This window comes from Ictalurus furcatus, chromosome 27, assembly GCF_023375685.1.
Source record: "Ictalurus furcatus strain D&B chromosome 27, Billie_1.0, whole genome shotgun sequence".
Classification (NCBI taxonomy): domain Eukaryota; kingdom Metazoa; phylum Chordata; class Actinopteri; order Siluriformes; family Ictaluridae; genus Ictalurus; species Ictalurus furcatus.
In genome coordinates this window covers 12,528,645-12,546,558 of record NC_071281.1, presented here as the reverse complement: position 1 = coordinate 12,546,558, position 17,914 = coordinate 12,528,645, and the positions used below count along the sequence as shown (strand labels likewise).

At 39.9% G+C, this 17,914-nt stretch overlaps 1 protein-coding gene across 3 annotated transcripts; it reads left to right on the top strand.

The window, feature by feature from the left end:
* Window positions 1-2,929: 2,929 nt before the first annotated feature.
* LOC128602633 (SUN domain-containing protein 2-like) lies at window positions 2,930-14,338 on the top strand. Of its 3 annotated transcripts, XM_053616528.1 has the most exons (16): window positions 2,930-3,232; window positions 3,344-3,819; window positions 3,993-4,077; window positions 4,190-4,248; window positions 4,718-4,799; window positions 4,934-4,983; window positions 8,890-8,943; window positions 9,019-9,085; window positions 9,167-9,213; window positions 9,382-9,431; window positions 9,663-9,713; window positions 10,888-10,963; window positions 11,258-11,361; window positions 11,975-12,142; window positions 12,442-12,531; window positions 13,124-14,338. In XM_053616528.1, the coding sequence occupies exons 3-16, from the start codon at window positions 3,995-3,997 to the stop codon at window positions 13,238-13,240; spliced, it is 1,098 nt and encodes a 365-aa protein (XP_053472503.1). In that variant the 5' UTR covers window positions 2,930-3,232; window positions 3,344-3,819; window positions 3,993-3,994; the 3' UTR covers window positions 13,241-14,338. The 3 variants fall into 3 exon arrangements, with proteins under 3 accessions (XP_053472503.1, XP_053472504.1, XP_053472502.1); XM_053616527.1 differs by lacking the exon at window positions 3,344-3,819 and having other exon boundaries at window positions 2,933-3,232; window positions 13,124-14,336; XM_053616529.1 differs by lacking the exons at window positions 3,344-3,819; window positions 9,167-9,213 and having other exon boundaries at window positions 2,931-3,232; window positions 9,404-9,431.
* The last annotated feature ends 3,576 nt before the right edge of the window (window positions 14,339-17,914 follow it).

Here is a 17,914-nt window from a genome sequence, read left to right as displayed (position 1 = left end):
GAGTCTTTCCCAGTGAAACTGGGAATGAGGTGGGAACACACCCTTGATGGGATGCTAGTCTATTACAGGGCACCATGCACACACACATTAACACACAGCTCGGAGCAATTTAGAGCTGCCAATTCATGGCATGGTTTGGGAGGTGGGAAACCCATAGCCTCTCCACAGTTTAGGGTCTCACCAGGAATCCCGGAGCTGTGAAATGGCAGTGCTACTGTACTGTATCTACAATGCCAATGTGTCACTCCATTAACAACTTATGATACAATTACTAGGTGTTCTTTGCTGACATCTAGAGTCTGATTGCAGTACATAATATATTTTAAACCCATTTCCATTGTTTCTTTAATATATATTGGTCACTGTGAAGTCCATATTACATTTTGATGTTTCAAAGATCTCAAGAAATACTTTCGATACAAAGTGTATGTAATTTTAATTAAATTACTCTATATTTGAATGCACATTTGCATACATATATATTATGGTTCTCTCCATTCTTTTCTTTTTTTTTTTGCTGATGATTTTTTGAGTGATCAAAAATATTGAAACACGCGACTAAAATGTATTTATTGTTGCCCAGCTTTACTCTGTTAGACTGATTACTTAAACAATTAATAGCTCTGACTGTTTACTCTTGGTGTGAGCCCTGGTTTTCACCTGTGAAGTCTGCATTTGATGTTAAAAAGGATAAACCAACATGAAGAGTAGAGAGCTGTCTATGGGAGAAAAGCAAGCCATTTTGAAGCTGAGAAAAGAAGGAAAATCAATCTGAGCCATTGCACAAACATTAAGCATAACTTATGCAGTAGAACAATGTGGAATGTCCTGAAAAAGAAAAAAAAAACACTGGTGTACCAACAGCCAGACAGTGAACCGGTTGGTCAATGAAAATAAGGCAGCTGATGATTGATACAATGTGAGAGCTGTGAAGAAAACCCCCCAAAACAGCAGTCAGTGACCTCTACAACAACCTCCACAGGGCATGTGTGAAGGTATCACAATCCACCGTCCAAAGACTTTGAGAGCAGAAATATTAAGACCATACCACAAGACGCAAACCACTCAGCTGCAGTAAGAATAAGAAAGCCAGATTGGAAATTGCAAAGAAATACAGAGCTGAAACAAAAAAGTTCTGGAACCAAGATTAACCTCTACCATAGTGACGGAAAGGTCAAAGTGTGGAGAAAGAAAGGATTTGCTCATGAATCAAAATATGAGCGCATTAGTCAAGCATGGTGGAAGTTGTGTCATGGCTTGGGCTTGCATGGCTGCTTCTAGAACAGTCTCACTAATCTTTATTGCTGTAACTCATGATGGTAGCAGCAAAATATATTCAAAAGTATACAGAAACATTTTGTCTGACAATTTACAGTGAAATGCATCCAAATTAACTAGGAGGAACTTTATCATGCAGCAAGACAATGACCCAAAACACAACAAGGGACTTCATCAGGGGGGAAAAGTGGAAGGATATAGACTGGCCTAGTCATCCAATTGATCTGAGCATACATTTCACTCCCTGAAGATTATATTAATAATTTTATATTCCAGTAAAGTCTGAAAGTTCTAAAATGCTGGCAACAGCTCCATCAAGGAGATGGAGAAAGAATGAATAAAGCAGGGGATAAAGGTGACCGCTGTTTTGTTCCTTGAGAAATGGAGTGATTGAAAATTTGAAACAAGATAGTGCAGTTCCCACAGAAACTGTGAGCATGTTGCATCACGCACGCACACACACTCCATGATTCTATACTTATTAAATATTACATGCCTAATTTTACATTTAACCCTTGGCAAATTTGGCCCTTTTCACCATCCACATAGGGCAAACAAATGATCAAAACTCCAAAAACCTTCACCAAATTGCTTAGCTAATGACATGGTTTGATTCGGGAGATGCACATGGTCATTTTGGTGCTTCACATGTGCAATCTAACCTGTTATTTTCCAGTTTATGACCCTGTAAATATGACGAGTGTAAAATGGATTAGAAAAAAATTAGGGGCTTGATAAAGTTAAACAATTATATAGTTCGGGTCAAGGGTGGATGGTTGATCAATTTGATGCCTTATCTTTTAATTTTTTTCCTTTCTTTTCTTTTCTTTCTTTTTTTTATTTTCTTTCTTTTTTTTAAAGAGTTTAAATGACACAAGAGTGGTGAATGAGACAGTGCAGTCAATTTTGTATTGATTAGATATGGGGGGGGGGGTATTTTGTATTGATTAGATATTGGGGGGTATTTTGTATTGATTAGATATTTTGGGGGGGGGGGGTATTTTGTATTGATTAGATTGGGGGGGAATTTTGTATTGATTAGATATTGGGGGGGCATTTTGTATTGATTAGATATTTGGGGGGGTATTTTGTATTGATTAGATATTGGGGGGGGGGGGGGTATTTTGTATTGATTAGATATTTAGCCGTCAGCCACTCTAGCTGTTTCCCATATAAATTAATGGGGCGGGGGGGGGGGGGGGGGGGGGGGGGATAAAGAATGGAAAGAAAGAGAAGGATGAGTGCAATTTTGTTAGTAATTTTGCATGACGTGTCCTGGTATCCATGCTTGACTATGTGAAGTTTGATGGTTGAATTATAATGAATTATACATTAATATATAAAAAATATGAATTATTGATAGAAAAATCCTATTCAAGTGAATGGGGTGGGGGAAGTGATGAAAAAATGAGTGTAACAGGAGAGCGGTTGGTTTGGTGTCGATATCTCAAAACCTGTAGGAGATGCATGCAGAAAATTAAGTGTAATAATAATAATAATAATATAATAATAATAATAATAATAATAATAATAATAATAATAATAATAATAATAATAGGGCAATTAGTGTGTGGTTTTAGTGTTCAGTATCGTTGAAAACTTTACAGCTACATTTTTCCATTTACAGGATTTAGCAGATACCCTTGTCCAGAGCGAAGTATATTTATCTCATATACACAACTGGGTAGTTGAGGGTTAAGGGCCTTGCTCAAGGGCCCAGTAGTGGCAGCTTGGTGGTGCTGGAATTTGAACTCATTGAAGTCCAATGTCTTGACCACTGAGCTACTACCACCCACTTTAATAGGATGAATTTGTTGCCATGAGCAACACGGAATCATGACATCATAGAACTTATGAGCTTATGACTGCGGTGCATTCCGGAACTTCACCATTTCCAAGAGACTGTAAGTATTCTAATCAACCAGAAAGCAGCAATTCAAGACACAAGACAAAGGTATTTTAATTTATTTATCTATAACTTTCTGTAAATAACTTCTTGTGTGATGGCTTTGTAATGTACTATATCATCTAGGGAATATAATTATCCCCTCTGCTGTCTTTGTAGTGTTATGAAGGGGGTGAGATGAATTGTCCATAATGGAGAGCAGTTTGTTCAGTGACCTACACCTGACTGACTCAAACGTCTCCGGGTTTTGTCCAATGATAGTTTTGACCTTGCGAATGAGTTTATTGATCCTGCTGGAATCTCTGACAATTAACAACACAATTAATTGTATCCAGGCGTTCTAGCACAAGCTGGATGAGAGTTGAGTTGTGGCTTCTTGAAGGAAACACTTCACAGAGTGTGTTTTGAGTGTTTCATCTATTCAAATCACTGATGACATCTTTAAAAAGTGCTAGCCAATGTGATTTAGGACACATTGTGACCCACTGCAATCTAGAAACTTGAATAAAGTATTGTAAACATACTGAATGTTGTAATTACATGGAGCTTTGTTATAACAGTTTTATTTTTAGTGCCGTTTGGTATTATTGTTTATGGCCCCTAGGCTCCGCTACCCATCATTTGAAGCTGTATATGTACGTATATGATATGTAGTGAAAAGCTAGAAATGATGTGGATGACAATATAGTGATAATATAGTACTGTATGTGCTATAATGTTCATAGTTTTAGGTTGATCAGTTTCAGTGTTTGTTTTAGTTTACTGTAACTGTGCTTAGTTCTTCTGTTTCTCTCCTCTCATCCTGCAGAAATGTTTTGCCACAGTCCCGAACTGATCTCGAATGGGTATTATCATCCCAATCAACAAATCTCCTATGCAGAGCACCCCGTCAGGTGTGTGTGTGTGTGTGTGTGTGTGTGTGTGTGTGTGTGGAATAGATGTGAATGAAATAAGTTCTCTATATCTGTCTGTCTATATCGGTTTGTTCTTTTTCTCTCACTTCAGGAGGAGGAACCGCACAGTTAGTGAACTCAGTGCACAGGATTATGAGAAACTGAAAGCAAGTGAGTTCCGTGTTCAGTGCTCTTTTTGTCTTCTTGACGTTAGCGATTGTCATTTAAAAGTCATATACTGATAAACTTGGATATAGTAGCAAAAATCCACAAATAAATAGACAGACAGACATGTAGACAGACTTTACTGATCCCATGAGGGAAACCGTCGTGTTACAACAGCATAAAGAATAACAATAAAATTAAAAGCAGAATTGCAGATAGACAAAAAAACACACTGAATGTTAAATAAAGATTTGTGCAACATCCAAAAGAGTAATAATAATAATAAAAGATATAATGTATACAACTTAGGTAAGACACTGTTGTACAGTGTTATGGTGAAGAATGATTCCTAAAATGTTCTTTATGGCAGTAGAGAGGAATGAGTCTGTTGGATAATGAGCTCTGCTTTCTTTGTAGTGTTTTAGTTTACTGTAACTGTGCTTAGTTCTTCTGTTTCTCTCCTCTCATCCTGCAGAAATGTTTCGCTATGGACCCAGGTTGATCTCGAATGGGTATTTTCATCCCAGTCGACAAATCTATATAGAGCACCCTGACAGGTGAGTGTGTGTGTGTGTGTGTGTGTGTGTATGTATGTATGTATGTATGTATGTATGTGTGGAATAGATGTAAATGAAATAAGTTCTCCATATCTGTCTGTCTGTATCGGTTTCTTCTTTTTCTCTTGCTTCAGGAGGAGGACAGTTGGTGAACGCACACAAAATTATGAGAGACTAGAAGCACGTGAGTTCCTCAAAGTGGGAAAATTTCACATGTAACAGGTCTTTAAGTGAGATGGACTATAAAGTAAACTCATCATGTCCTGATATAAGAAAATAATGCACATCTACCAGGCTATCAGATACAAATATTTTCTCTTCCCATAGTAACATAGAAAAGTGATATAGCGTCACCATTGTAGACTTGGGTTTTTCACAGAGGAGGTATTTTTGTAGGCCAACCTGGAAGTTAGCATCACGCTCGTTCCCTTGATAAGAATTCAATAGGATTTTTCATTGGCTTTTGGATTATTGCAAAAAATAAGGTCTGTGACCAACAAAAGTTTATGATTCTTACACGGTTTGTTAATCGGCACAAATGAACACAATTTCGATTAAATTTGAAGCCTAAATACAATCAGCAGAAATAAAAAGCTAAAGTTAGGCTATAAACAAATTACACCACGGTCACATGTTTCAACATCACCATCTTTATTTTAAAAAAAAAAAAAAAACACTACGACTGGAAAATACTCTAAACTGATAAATCTGCAAGTTGGAAAGTTTGATTTGGAGTAGTTTGCAAGAGTACAAGTACAGTATAAACATAATGAGGCTGTAGTAGATGAGTTTTCCTGTTCAGCGTGATGAGGTTTAATGTCCCCGACAACCTCTGAAGTCCCATTTATCCACTTGTTAGCAAATGTCTTTTTCAAGACACATTATGTCATAGAATAAAACGTGAATGTTTTTTCACGTTGTGTTAACCACAGACCTTATTTCTGGCATTTAACCGAAAACACATTAAAAAAACCATTGATTTCGGGACGATGGAACCGGAAGCGCTAAAACGCTAACTCATTTCCAGGTTTTAGGACTCATTCCTGCACCACTCTAGTGAGTAAGTCCACTCTGTCTATTAAGTCCACTGGGTGTCCATCACAGTCTAAATGATGACAAGGTGCTGTTTTTCTCTAGGAGTGTCTCTCGAGGCCATATCTCATTATTTATCATTTATCTGGAACTCTTTTCTAAGTTAGCATGTAGCGACAGTTTATAGACTGTAGGGAATCTAGCCATTCGCCGGCCGTGTGTGTGTCGGCAGCCCCGCCCCTCCGCCACTTGCTCTCCGGCCGTCCAAAACATTGGTGGTGTTGAAGCGGAGATGTCTCTTGTGCGCCGGCCGCCGGCCCGTCACCACAGCACCCCCCCAGCTCCGAGCCTACTGCCGCCGTGTGTCGAGCTCACAGTGCATCCCGTTGCGAGATCCCATTTGCATTCCCTTGGTGGGTCCCCGCCTGGTGCTGGACCTGGAAAGAGAAATCCTGCAATGAGAGGAACCATCGGATTACCCTGGCATTAGTGTCCTTGGCTTTGGCCATCCACTGCAGTGGGGCGTGATCTGTCACCAGGGCGAAGTGCTGACCAGCCAGGTAATATCGTAGCTCTTTGATGGCCCACTTTATCACCAGGGCCTCTCTTTCCACGGCGGTATACTTCCTCTCAGTTGTGTATAACTTTTGTATAACTTTTGACTGATGAAGAGAAGCAGGTGTTTGTCTCTGTCGAAGGTCTGTGAGAGAACAGCGCCCAGCCCGGTTTCAGATGCATCTGTGTGCACCGTGAATGGAAGAGCGAAGTCTGGGTTGCGTAACACTGGGGCTCTGGTGAGGGCTTCTTTCAGGGTTTGGAAGGCCCGCTCCACTTTCTCCAACCCAGTGGAGGAGTGGATGACCACATCGTCCAGGTAGGCAGCTGCGAAGGCATGAAGGGGATGCAGGACAATGTCCATCAGTCGCTGGAACGTTGCGGGTGCCCTGTGGAGCCCGAAGGGGAGAACCCGGTATTGCCAGTGGCCATTCGCCGTGCTGAAGGCCGTCTTTGGTCTGACCTCTGGGGCCAGGGCCACTTGCCAGTATCCATTGATAAGGTCCAGGGTGGATATGAACCGGGCCCTCCCCAATTGCTCCACTAGGTCGTCCACTTGGGGGAGGGGATAGCTGTCGAACTCCTAAATCTGGTTCAGCTTCCGGAAGTCGTTGCATAGGCGCATACTTCTGTCGGGCTTCGGCACGACTACGATGGGGCTGGACCGGGGCTGTTGGACTCCTCGATGATGTTGTCCCGCAGCATTCGGCCGATCTCCTCCTCGATATCCTTGCAGCAGGCCTCTGGGACACGATAGGGCCAATGCTGCACCACCACTCCTGGCCAGGTCTTGATCTCGTGGTGGACCAGCTGTGTCATCCCTGGGGAGGTAGTGCACACATCTGTGAATTGACCCACCAACTCGGATATATCCTGTCTTTGTCCAGGAGTGAGGTCTTCACCCAGCTGGACCAAGGTACCCTCGTCATGACCTGTGTCCCATGCCGCGAACGGAGACACTACTGGTGCCAGTTCTACCCATTTCTTCAGTAGATTCACATGGTAAGTTTGTGTCTCTGCTCGCTTACCGGGCTGTTGCAGGCGATAGTTCACGGCCCCCTTCCGCTCATGGACTGTGTATGGCCCTTGCCCCAGGCTAGGAATCTGCAGGAGCTGTTCGGCACCAGTAGGAGCATCTGATCGCCAGGTTGGAACTCCCGTGGTTGCGCCGGGCGGTTGTACACTTGTTTCTGCTCCTCCTGGGTGGCTCTCATATGCTCCTGGATGATTGGGCCCACTCGGTCAATTCTCCCCTGCATTTCCTGCATGTAATCGATGACTGAGCAGAACGGGGAGGGCTGTTCCTTCCAGGCTTCCTGGGCCATGTCCAGCAGTCCTTGAGGTCGCCGTCCGAAGAGGAGTTTGAAGGGGTGAAGCCCGTGGAGGCTTGGGGGCACTCCCAGATGGTGAAGAGAATGTAGGGTAGCTGGAGGTCCCAATTTCTCCCCTCTTCATCTACCATCCGTTGTAGCCTCTGCTTCAAGGTTTGGTTGAACCTCTCGATGAGCCTGTCGGTCTGTGGGTGGTAGACGGACCTTTAGGTGCTTAACCTGCAACAGCCGACACAGAGCAGACATTAGTTTGGAGACGAAAGGCGTACCTTGGTCGGTCAAGATGTCCTTCAGTATCCCCACATGGCTGAACAGGAGCATCAGTTCTCTCGCGATATTACAGGAGGTGGCGTTAGCATGCTGCGACAGTTTATAGACTGTAGGGAATCTAGCCATTCACCAGCCGTGTGTGTGTCGGCGGCCCCGCCCCTCTGCTACTTGCTCTCCGGCCGTCCAAAACATGGGTCCCCGCCTGGTGCTGGACCTGGAAAGAGAAATCCTGCAATGAGAGGAACCATCGGGTTACCCTGGCATTAGTGTCTTTGGCTTTGGCCATCCACTGCAGTGGGGTGTGGTCTGTAACCACAGACCTTATTTCTGGTATTTAACCAAAAACACACAAAAAAAAAACATTGATTTCGGGACGATGGAACCGGAAGCGCTAAAATGCTAACTCATTTCCAGGTTTTAGGACTCATTCCTGCACCACTCTAGTGAGTAAGTCCACTCTGTCTAGTAAGTCCACTGGGTGTCCATCACAGTCTAAATGATGACAAGGTGCTGTTTTTCTCTAGGAGTGTCTCTGGAGGCCATGTCTCCTTATTTATCATTTATCTGGAACTCTTTTCTTAGTTAGCATGCGGCAACAGTTTATAGACTGTAGGGAATCTAGCCATTCACCGGCCTTGTGTGTGTCGGCGGCCCCGCACCTCTGCCACGTGCTCTCCGGCCGTCCAAAACATTGGTGGTGCTGAAGTGGAGCTGTCTCTTTAGCACCACCGCGGCAGTCGTGGGAGGAGCTTGTCTCTTGTGCACCGGCTGCCGGCCCGTCGCCACAAGACTTATTTTGTAAAGAAACATAGAATAACAGTCTGTGTCATGTTTAGAGCAAAGATCGTATCGTGTCACTTTAGCATGCTTAAAGCATACTTTACTCTGTGTGATTCTTTCAGGTCCTATTCTCACTCCTGAACAACTGATAGGTCAACATACACTTCCTCCTACAGGTGAGAAACACACAGACCCCTTCTGCTGTTAACTGTTGTGTAACTTATAAAATAATGGTTTCTTTACTTGTTTAGAGGGTCGTCCTCCTCCCGTGCAAGAAGCTGAAGAACCACCAGTCTTAAATCACTTCACGCCCTCAATGTAAGGTGTGTGTGTGTATGTGTGTGTGTGTGTCTGTGTATACACTCTGTATGACCATGCTGTTCCTCCATCTCTCTTCAGAGTCACTTCCCTCATGTATTATTTGTATGTCTTTTTAGTGCTTGCCGGTAAGTGTGTACATGCATTCATTATTATTTTTCTATCACTTATTAAAAACAAACACACTATATGCTATCTTTACCTGATAAGCCTACAATGTAGTGTGTGTGTGTGTGTGTGTGTGTGTGTGTGTGTGTATATAAACTCATCTGATGTACTGGGGACTTTGTGTGCAGTTCTTCTTACCATGCTTTGCAGTGTTTTCCACATGTCGGAAAAACAATATGTAAGTGACATCACTGCCTTAACATTTACTGATGATGCACTTTACCTGATATTACTGTTGTATTCAAACTTTTCCCCCATGAGCTCCACTTTCCAGTTTTTGCAAACCTTGCACCCCCCTCAATTAGCGTGTAATGTATATGGAATAATGTGTGGATAGTTTAAGATGTGGGGCATAGTGTTTATGGTTTCTACTCAATTTCTTCTTTTTTCTCCTCTGTCACTGCTTCAGGTAAACCGCACAATGATACAAGTCATAAAAAAGCAGACGCTATCACGTGAGGTAAGAAAATGTCCACACACATCATTAGGATCATTTTAATTACTTAGCGATACGTGGCATGACTGCCTTAAGACTTAATGTCACTGCAGGGTGTAGTGTTTAAGGTGTAGAGCGTAGATATATATTAAATTAGAGCTGTGTGATATGGCTAAAAATGTCATCACAGTAAATCTTTTCATATCGTGGTGGCTTGCTGGTTAAGGCTCTGGGCTACTGATCGGAAGGTCGAGGGTTCAAGCCCCAGCACTGCCAAGCTGCCACTGTTGGGCCCTTGAGCAAGGCCCTTAACCCTGTCTGCTCCAGGGGTGCCGTATCATGACTGACCCCACGCTCTGACCCCAACCTCCTAACGTGCTGGGGTATGCGAAGAAAATAATTTCACTGTGCTGTAATGTATATGTGACTAATAAAGACTCATTATCATTATATTGATTGATCGCAATAATTATTACAATATAAAATTTCATCACCCTGTCACAGTTTGTAAAGAAAATCCTTGTAAGTGATGCAGAATAAATCAAATGTTCATGACTGTTTAAAATATTTATAAAATATTTAATCAGACTATAATATACACTCACTGGTCACTTTAATAGGGACACCTGTACACCTGCTCATTTATGCAGTTATTCAATCAGCCAACTGTGGCAGCAACACAATGCATAAAATCATGCAGATACAGGTCAAGAGCTTCAGTTAATCAAACATTAAAATGGGGGGGGAATGTGATCGTTGTGATCTGATCTGAGTATTTCAGAAACTGCTGCTCTCCTGGGATATTCACACACAGTCTCTAAAGTTTATATAAATATTTTCAGAGCTTTGACGGCACTGTCTCTAAGCGTGCTTCCTGCTTCTTTATCGTAGAGGCAATATAAATGGGGGAAGGGACAAATTAGTTCTTCTGTCTCACACTGGAAATGTGGATGGTGAAAAGGGACAAATTAGCCCAGGGTTAAATGTAACATTATGTATGTCATGTGTAATAAATGAAGATTTATGTTGTGAGTGTAACAGTCTTACACTCTACTTTTAATTTGTTATATTTCATTTCTTATGCCATTGAATAAAAGGCAATAAAAATGGGATGCTGGTCAAATGACTTGAGCTGATTTTTATATGTATACACTGGTTCTTCATCACACAATGAATATTTTATTGATGTATGTCATAGGAATTGGAAAAAATCATACGCAGGGCACTGAGGACTAATGATACTGGAATGACTGACTACGCATTGGAGTCTTTAGGTAACACATTAACTATAGGGGAGTGAACTTTATCAGTATTGTTTATATTACTGCTAACAGAGATGGGAATCAGATATATTGAGTGATTTATAACACATTTGTAGCTGTTTATAACTTGGGTCAATGGGACAGTACATGACTGTAGTGAACAGAACAGGAGAGTTAAAGATTTAAACAGTTTTTGGTATAAGACAGATATTACAGTGATATTAATCCCACTGTCCTATTAACATTTTCTGCTTCTCCCAGTTCTGTTTTAACTGTTCATCATTGTGTGTGTTTGTGTGTATGTAGGCTCCACTGTGATAATCAATTCAGAGACCCACAAACCCAGATATTGCAGTCAGTTTGACTTCAGTATATGGTGCAAAAAGTATGGACCTGAAACAGTTCTACAGGTAACACACAGAATAATGTATTACTATATGGAAATACCAGTATGGTGCATTGTTTGGTACTATATTTAGATCATCCTATACTGACACCAGTAGCCAAGTTTCCATCCACTTTTTGTGCTGTTCTTTTATCGACAAGGTGAAAATGTTTTTTGTTTTTTTTTTTAAATGTGTTTTATTTAATTTTTTTTTGCGAAATTTGCTGTCTCCCACCTGCTTCCATCCAACTGGCCTTTTACTGATAAAATGGTGTGCGTGATGTCATCCTGAAAAAACCCCAAATTGTTTTGGTGTATCGCAGAAGAAATCTGCCCTTGAACCTTTTCCATATATAATTTTGTGTATAATCACAAATTGCATACCTTTTGCAGCCCATATTTCCTCAAATCTTTGTAAAATGGAGAGAGACAATTAAATGACAAAAACTGTTTTCAGACTATTTTTTCACAACATTTGAAGTATTGGCTTGATATACTTGATTTATACACTAAAGTTAAACAAAAAAATAATATCATATCATATCATATCATATATATATATATATATTTTTTTTTCAACACAAACATAGCTGTAAATGATTTTCTACATATAATTGTTTCTGCTTGCATCACTATAGCCGGATATCTTCCCCGGGAAGTGCTGGGGATTTAAAGGATATAAAGGCCACCTGGTCATTGCTCTGCCGCACCCTGTACTAATCACCCACGTTACCATGGAGCACCTGCCAAAACTGTTCTCACCTCCTCGCCACAGGAAAAGCGCAACGAAAGACTTTGCAGTTTATGTGAGTCACCACAAACACATTAACTATTAGACATGAGCCAAAAATGTGCTAGTAAATCTTTGTCCTCTTGTTTGACTAATAACTTGGGACCACAAATAACCTTTTTACAACTATTTATTTAGTTCATATTTGATAACACACTTTAAACTAGTGAACACATTTGGTCCACCAATCAATCAAAGCACAACAATAATAATGTGTTAAACCTGATTTCTGCTCATAATTTAATAATAATAATGATGATAATGATGATAATGATGATGACGATGATATTTTACAATTTATTACACTTCCTACAGGGAATAGTCAATGAGACAAAGACAGAGAAACTTCTGGGAAAATTCACCTATGACCAGAACGGAGAACCCATCCAGACATTCAACATTCAGGTGAGAAAGAACGAATTGAAACAGATTTTTTGCACTAGCTACATTTTACGAAATTGCATTTCTCACAGGAAATGACACAATTCTTCGCTACCAAAAGATGTAAAATATGAGCGTGAAGACAGAAGGGACTCTGTGTGAAGTTTCATAAATTCAAACTAGTTCACAGATCTCAGTATTTACAATACAACTACACCAATTCAAAGCTGCATATACGGGCTGTGTACACACATAACATGGAAATGCTCCACTCACACCAATCATGCATTTTGAAGAATAGAATATATACAGTGGGGTCCAAACGTCAGAAGCGTTTTCATGAGTGCTCTCAATTTTGCATTCTTTTCAAATTTAATTTGTAATTTTCATTACAATTTACATTACTACTAACAACCCGAGGGCAAAGTAGAACCTGGAGAAATAATTAGATGAATTTCAGAATTTCTTAGCATTTGTTATGTTCCCCCTTTCACTTAAATGACAGCATGCACTCGAGCGAACATGGACCCCACACGCTAGATCAAATCTGTTGGAGTGTCTGTACAAGTTTGTGATAACTAATAAACGGTTTATATTTTCTTGTGGTGTTTTTCAGGGCTCTCCGAATGAGAAGTATGGGATAGTGTCATTGAGGATCCTCAGTAATTGGGGTCACCCTGAATACACCTGTGTGTATCGCTTCAGAGTCCACAGCCAGACAAGGAGTGGGTAAAAAAGGAAATTAAGCAGGTGAAAAAAAATTAAATAGAAATAAAATATATAAATATATCCATTTATATTTTATTTCTATTTTTTTAAAAAAAATTTCACCAGGGTGCACGGTGGCTTAGTGGTTAGCACGTTCGCCTCACACCTCCAGGGTCTGGGGTTCGATTCCTGCCAGGACCATGTGTGTGCGGAGTTTGCATGTTCTCCCCGTGCTGCGGGGGTTTCCTCCGGGTACTCCGGTTTCCTCCCCCAGTCCAAAGACATGCATGGTAGGCTGATTGGCATGTCCAAAGTGTCCGTAGTGTATGAATGGGTGTGTGAGTGTGTATGTGACTGTGCCTGGCACCCTGTGCCAGGACTGGCACCCTGTCCAGGGTGTACCCCGCCTTGTGCCTGATGCTCCCTGGGATAGGCTCCAGGTGCCCTGCGACCCTGAAGAAGGTAGTAAGCGGTAGAAGATGGATGGATGAAAAAATTTTCACCTGCTTAATTTCATTTTTTCCTCGTCTAGATAGATAGATAAATAAATAAATAAATAAACGAACAAACAAACAAGTAAGGGACAGGTAAGGTAAGGCAGGTCAACTACGAGAACCAAATGTTTGCTTACTGTGTATATATTTATCCCCGACCTTGAAATGCGCCGTTGTTATGATATAATGAACATTATTCACTTCATCTGTTAGTGGTTGTAATGTTTTAGCTCATCAGCGAATAATGACATAATCAAAATCTACATCCGAATACCTGTAAAGCTGCTGGAACAATGTTTATTATTAAAAGTGCAATATAAAGAAATAAAGAAATAAAATAAAGTAAATAAAAAATAATAAAATAAACAAAATAAAAAATGAACATACTAAATAGAAGCATGTTTGTTTCTAGTTGTTTATATTTGCATATGTATAAAAAATTATATAACATCAAATAAATAAACAAATAAAATGAATAAAATGTTATTGTTTGCTGTGGTTATTATGCATCGTTTCATAAAGTAATCATGGGTATTGCACACAAACACACACACACACCCCAAACACTTTAAACCAAACACTGACATTTGACCTTATGAAATGATGATCATAGTAACAGAAGACAATATAAAGTGCCAATTCTGCCACAAGACCCATCATGACAAATGATCTCAAGTACCTTGTTCCATAACACACAGAAGTAGAGACATGTACACAACTTATCTAGGTTACCTAACCTCATTAATCTGATAGCAAAAAGCACACAGCTGGCCTATTAAAATGTTTGTAATTAAATTTGGCATATTTTAAACATTGCACACGAGTTTAGTCTACTCATTGCTTAGTTAGTTATGTAGATGATACACAAATATGTACAACATGTACAATAAAACGAGGGCGAGCATCACTAAAGATTTGAAAGCGACTGACTTTGTCACTTTGACCACAGACATGTGTTCAAGCATAAACATGACCCCCTACATGTCTGTGACAGCCCATTATATTTCAGAGGACTGGTAATTGGAGTGGTCAGGAATATACAATATTCTGTTTAAATCACAGGAGTTTGCTTTAAGACTATGCACCCTTAAATTTCATTAAAATGTGTCAAGGAAATGTTTACCAGTGTCTATATTATTCAAAATACATGATTGGTGTGAGTGGAGCATTTCCATGTTATGTGTGTACACAGCCCGTATATGCAGCTTTGAATTGGTGTAGTTGTATTGTAAATACTGAGATCTGTGAACTAGTTTGAATTTATGAAACTTCACACAGAGTCCCTTCTGTCTTCACGCTCATATTTTACATCTTTTGGTAGCGAAGAATTGTGTCATTTCCTGTGAGAAATGCAATTTCGTAAAATGTAGCTTGTGCAAAAAAACTGTTTCAATTCGTTCTTTCTCACCTGAATGTTGAATGTCTGGATGGGTTCTCCGTTCTGGTCATAGGTGAATTTTCCCAGAAGTTTCTCTGTCTTTGTCTCATTGACTATTCCCTGTAGGAAGTGTAATAAATTGTAAAATATCATCATCATCGTCATCATCATTATCATCATTATCATCATTATTATTATTAAATTATGAGCAGAAATCAGGTTTAACACCTTATTATTGTTGTGCTTTGATTGATTGGTGGACCAAATGTGTTCACTAGTTTAAAGTGTGTTATCAAAAATGAACTAAATAAATAGTTATAAAAAGGTTATTTGTGGTCCCAAGTTATTAGTCAGACAAGAGGACAAAGATTTACTAGCACATTTTTGGCTCATGTCTAATAGTTAATGTGTTTGTGGTGACTCACATAAACTGCAAAGTCTTTTGTTGCGCTTTTCCTGTGGCGAGGAGGTGAGAACAGTTTTGGCAGGTGCTCCATGGTAACGTGGGTGATTAGTACAGGGTGCGGCAGAGCAATGACCAGGTGGCCTTTATATCCTTTAAATCCCCAGCACTTCCCGGGGAAGATATCCGGCTATAGTGATGCAAGCAGAAACTTTTTATGACGAATGATTGAAGGAATCATTTACAGCTATGTTTGTGTTGTAAATAAATACATAAATAAATAATATTATATATATATATATATGTGTGTGTGTGTGTGTGTGTGTGTATACATATATATATACATGTGTATATATATATATGTATGTATGCATATTTTATATATATATATATCTCTTCCCAGAACCCCCCCACCCCAACCACACACACACAAAAAAAAAAATAGGAAAGAAGTACCATATACCAGTCAAAGAATCCTTAGGGAACTCTGTAGGTCCTTTACACATTGTACATAAAAAATGTAGTCTTTTACATTAAGACTATAGATTAAAGTAGCATTTAAAAGTCTTAAATATGTATTCCATTTAGCTTTAGGTGGCCTGTAGACACTGTGTACAGTATATAGGCAATTGCAAGACTAAAGCCTCTCAGACGAGAGATTTAAATTATGGGATGGATTTTGATAAGTTGATTTTAAACACTACAGAGATACTAGAATGTCTGCTAATCAAACTCCAGCCTATATTAAGCTTCTGTATTTTGAAATACAAATGTGATCTAAAAAGTGGGGGGGGGGAAACAAAAGGATGATTGTCAAGCATCTAACCCAATGCAAATCTGCCTGCTCTCTGTCTTTCTTCCTCTGTCAGTCTGTTAGGGCATCGTTTGCTGTGCACACACGCCGACTGATGCTGTTTGCTCACTTTTCTGTCTTGTGTTGACAGACGATGAAGAATGTCAAAGCAGGCGGAGATGCTCAAACACAGGCGCACACATGTGAGCATGTCTGTGTGTTTTAATGCCCTGCTGAGAAAGTCTTATTGGCTTAGATTAACTGCTCTTTCCTCTACACTCTGACATATTTAAAAGGCCTGATGATAAAGAGTCTGTGGATCCCTTTATGAGACTGTTTGTACCTGTCACTTTATTTAAACACAGGGAACGAGGAAGAGATTCATACTGTGTGCTGTCAGATGAAATAAATCTTGGGGGAATCAAGAGAAGAATTATGTTCTTATCTTTGAATTATGCTGCCTAGATTGTAGGTATAATCTCTTCCTAGAAAGACAAATACGGAAAGTGATTGCTTCTGTAGTGCCATGTGATGTGGTATTATTTTCGCAAAAATGAGCACTCTGGTTTGGAAACAGGTTAGGGTGAAATAAATGAAGATAAGATCAGGGATGTGGTTGCTTTGTTTTAAACAAGTGAGTTAAAACAAGGAAAGAATAAAAATGTGTTTCACTCTTTCTCTCTCTGGTTGCAACCTGGAATTGATGGATTAAATGGATTTAATTCGGTTATGGATGTACACAAAATATTCCATGATACTGAAGTGTGGGGGGAGTTAATATAGTTTGCAAAAATGGCAATGATTGCATAAGTCAGTCCGTAGAGGATTTTGCAGAGTTTTTTTTGTGATCGTTGCCACCAAAAATCCTTGATTACGCTGCAGCTTGTTAAAAAATTGTGATACAACTTGCAGAGATTTTCGTGCTTTTTTACGGAAAAATACATGAATTGGGAAAATCGCAACTGCACGAAATTGTTTTTCGCAGTGATGTTTGTTGGTAAATGAGACATTTTAGCTGTACTCGTGTTCGAAGCACATGAGGGCTGAATGCACGTTGTGATGATGTCATATGATGCGTCTTGGCCCAAATCTGTGGAAAATCTGCGGTAATTTTGAAAATTTGCAAGCTCCTGCGAATATTGTGGAGTTTCCTTGATTTTGCGTTCATTTCTCATTTTCTGAAAAACGAGTTCTTGTCACTTTAATATTAACACTAGTACACTTCATTCATGCGATTAAAATCAGCCAATCATGTGACAGCAGCACAGTGCAAAAAAACATGTGAACACGTGTCAAGAATTTTGTCTAGAGTATGTTGTTAGTCTAGAGAATGTTCACTGTGTGAAAATCTCAAGATTTTCTGAAAAACTCAAAGCAGCCTGTCTGGCACCAACATAGTCACATATCACATATTCCCCCATTCGGATGTTTGGTGCGAACATTAACTGAAGCTCTTGGCCTGTAACTGGATGATTTTATGCATTGTGTTGCTGACACAATGAGAGAAAGAGGGAACACGCATGCATAACAAGTCACAATTTGACTGTTGTGACTTGATTCGACTAAATAAATCTTCTTACCAGGAGATGGCAGCATTGTACTGTGCAATATATTCTTACTTTTTTCCCCAC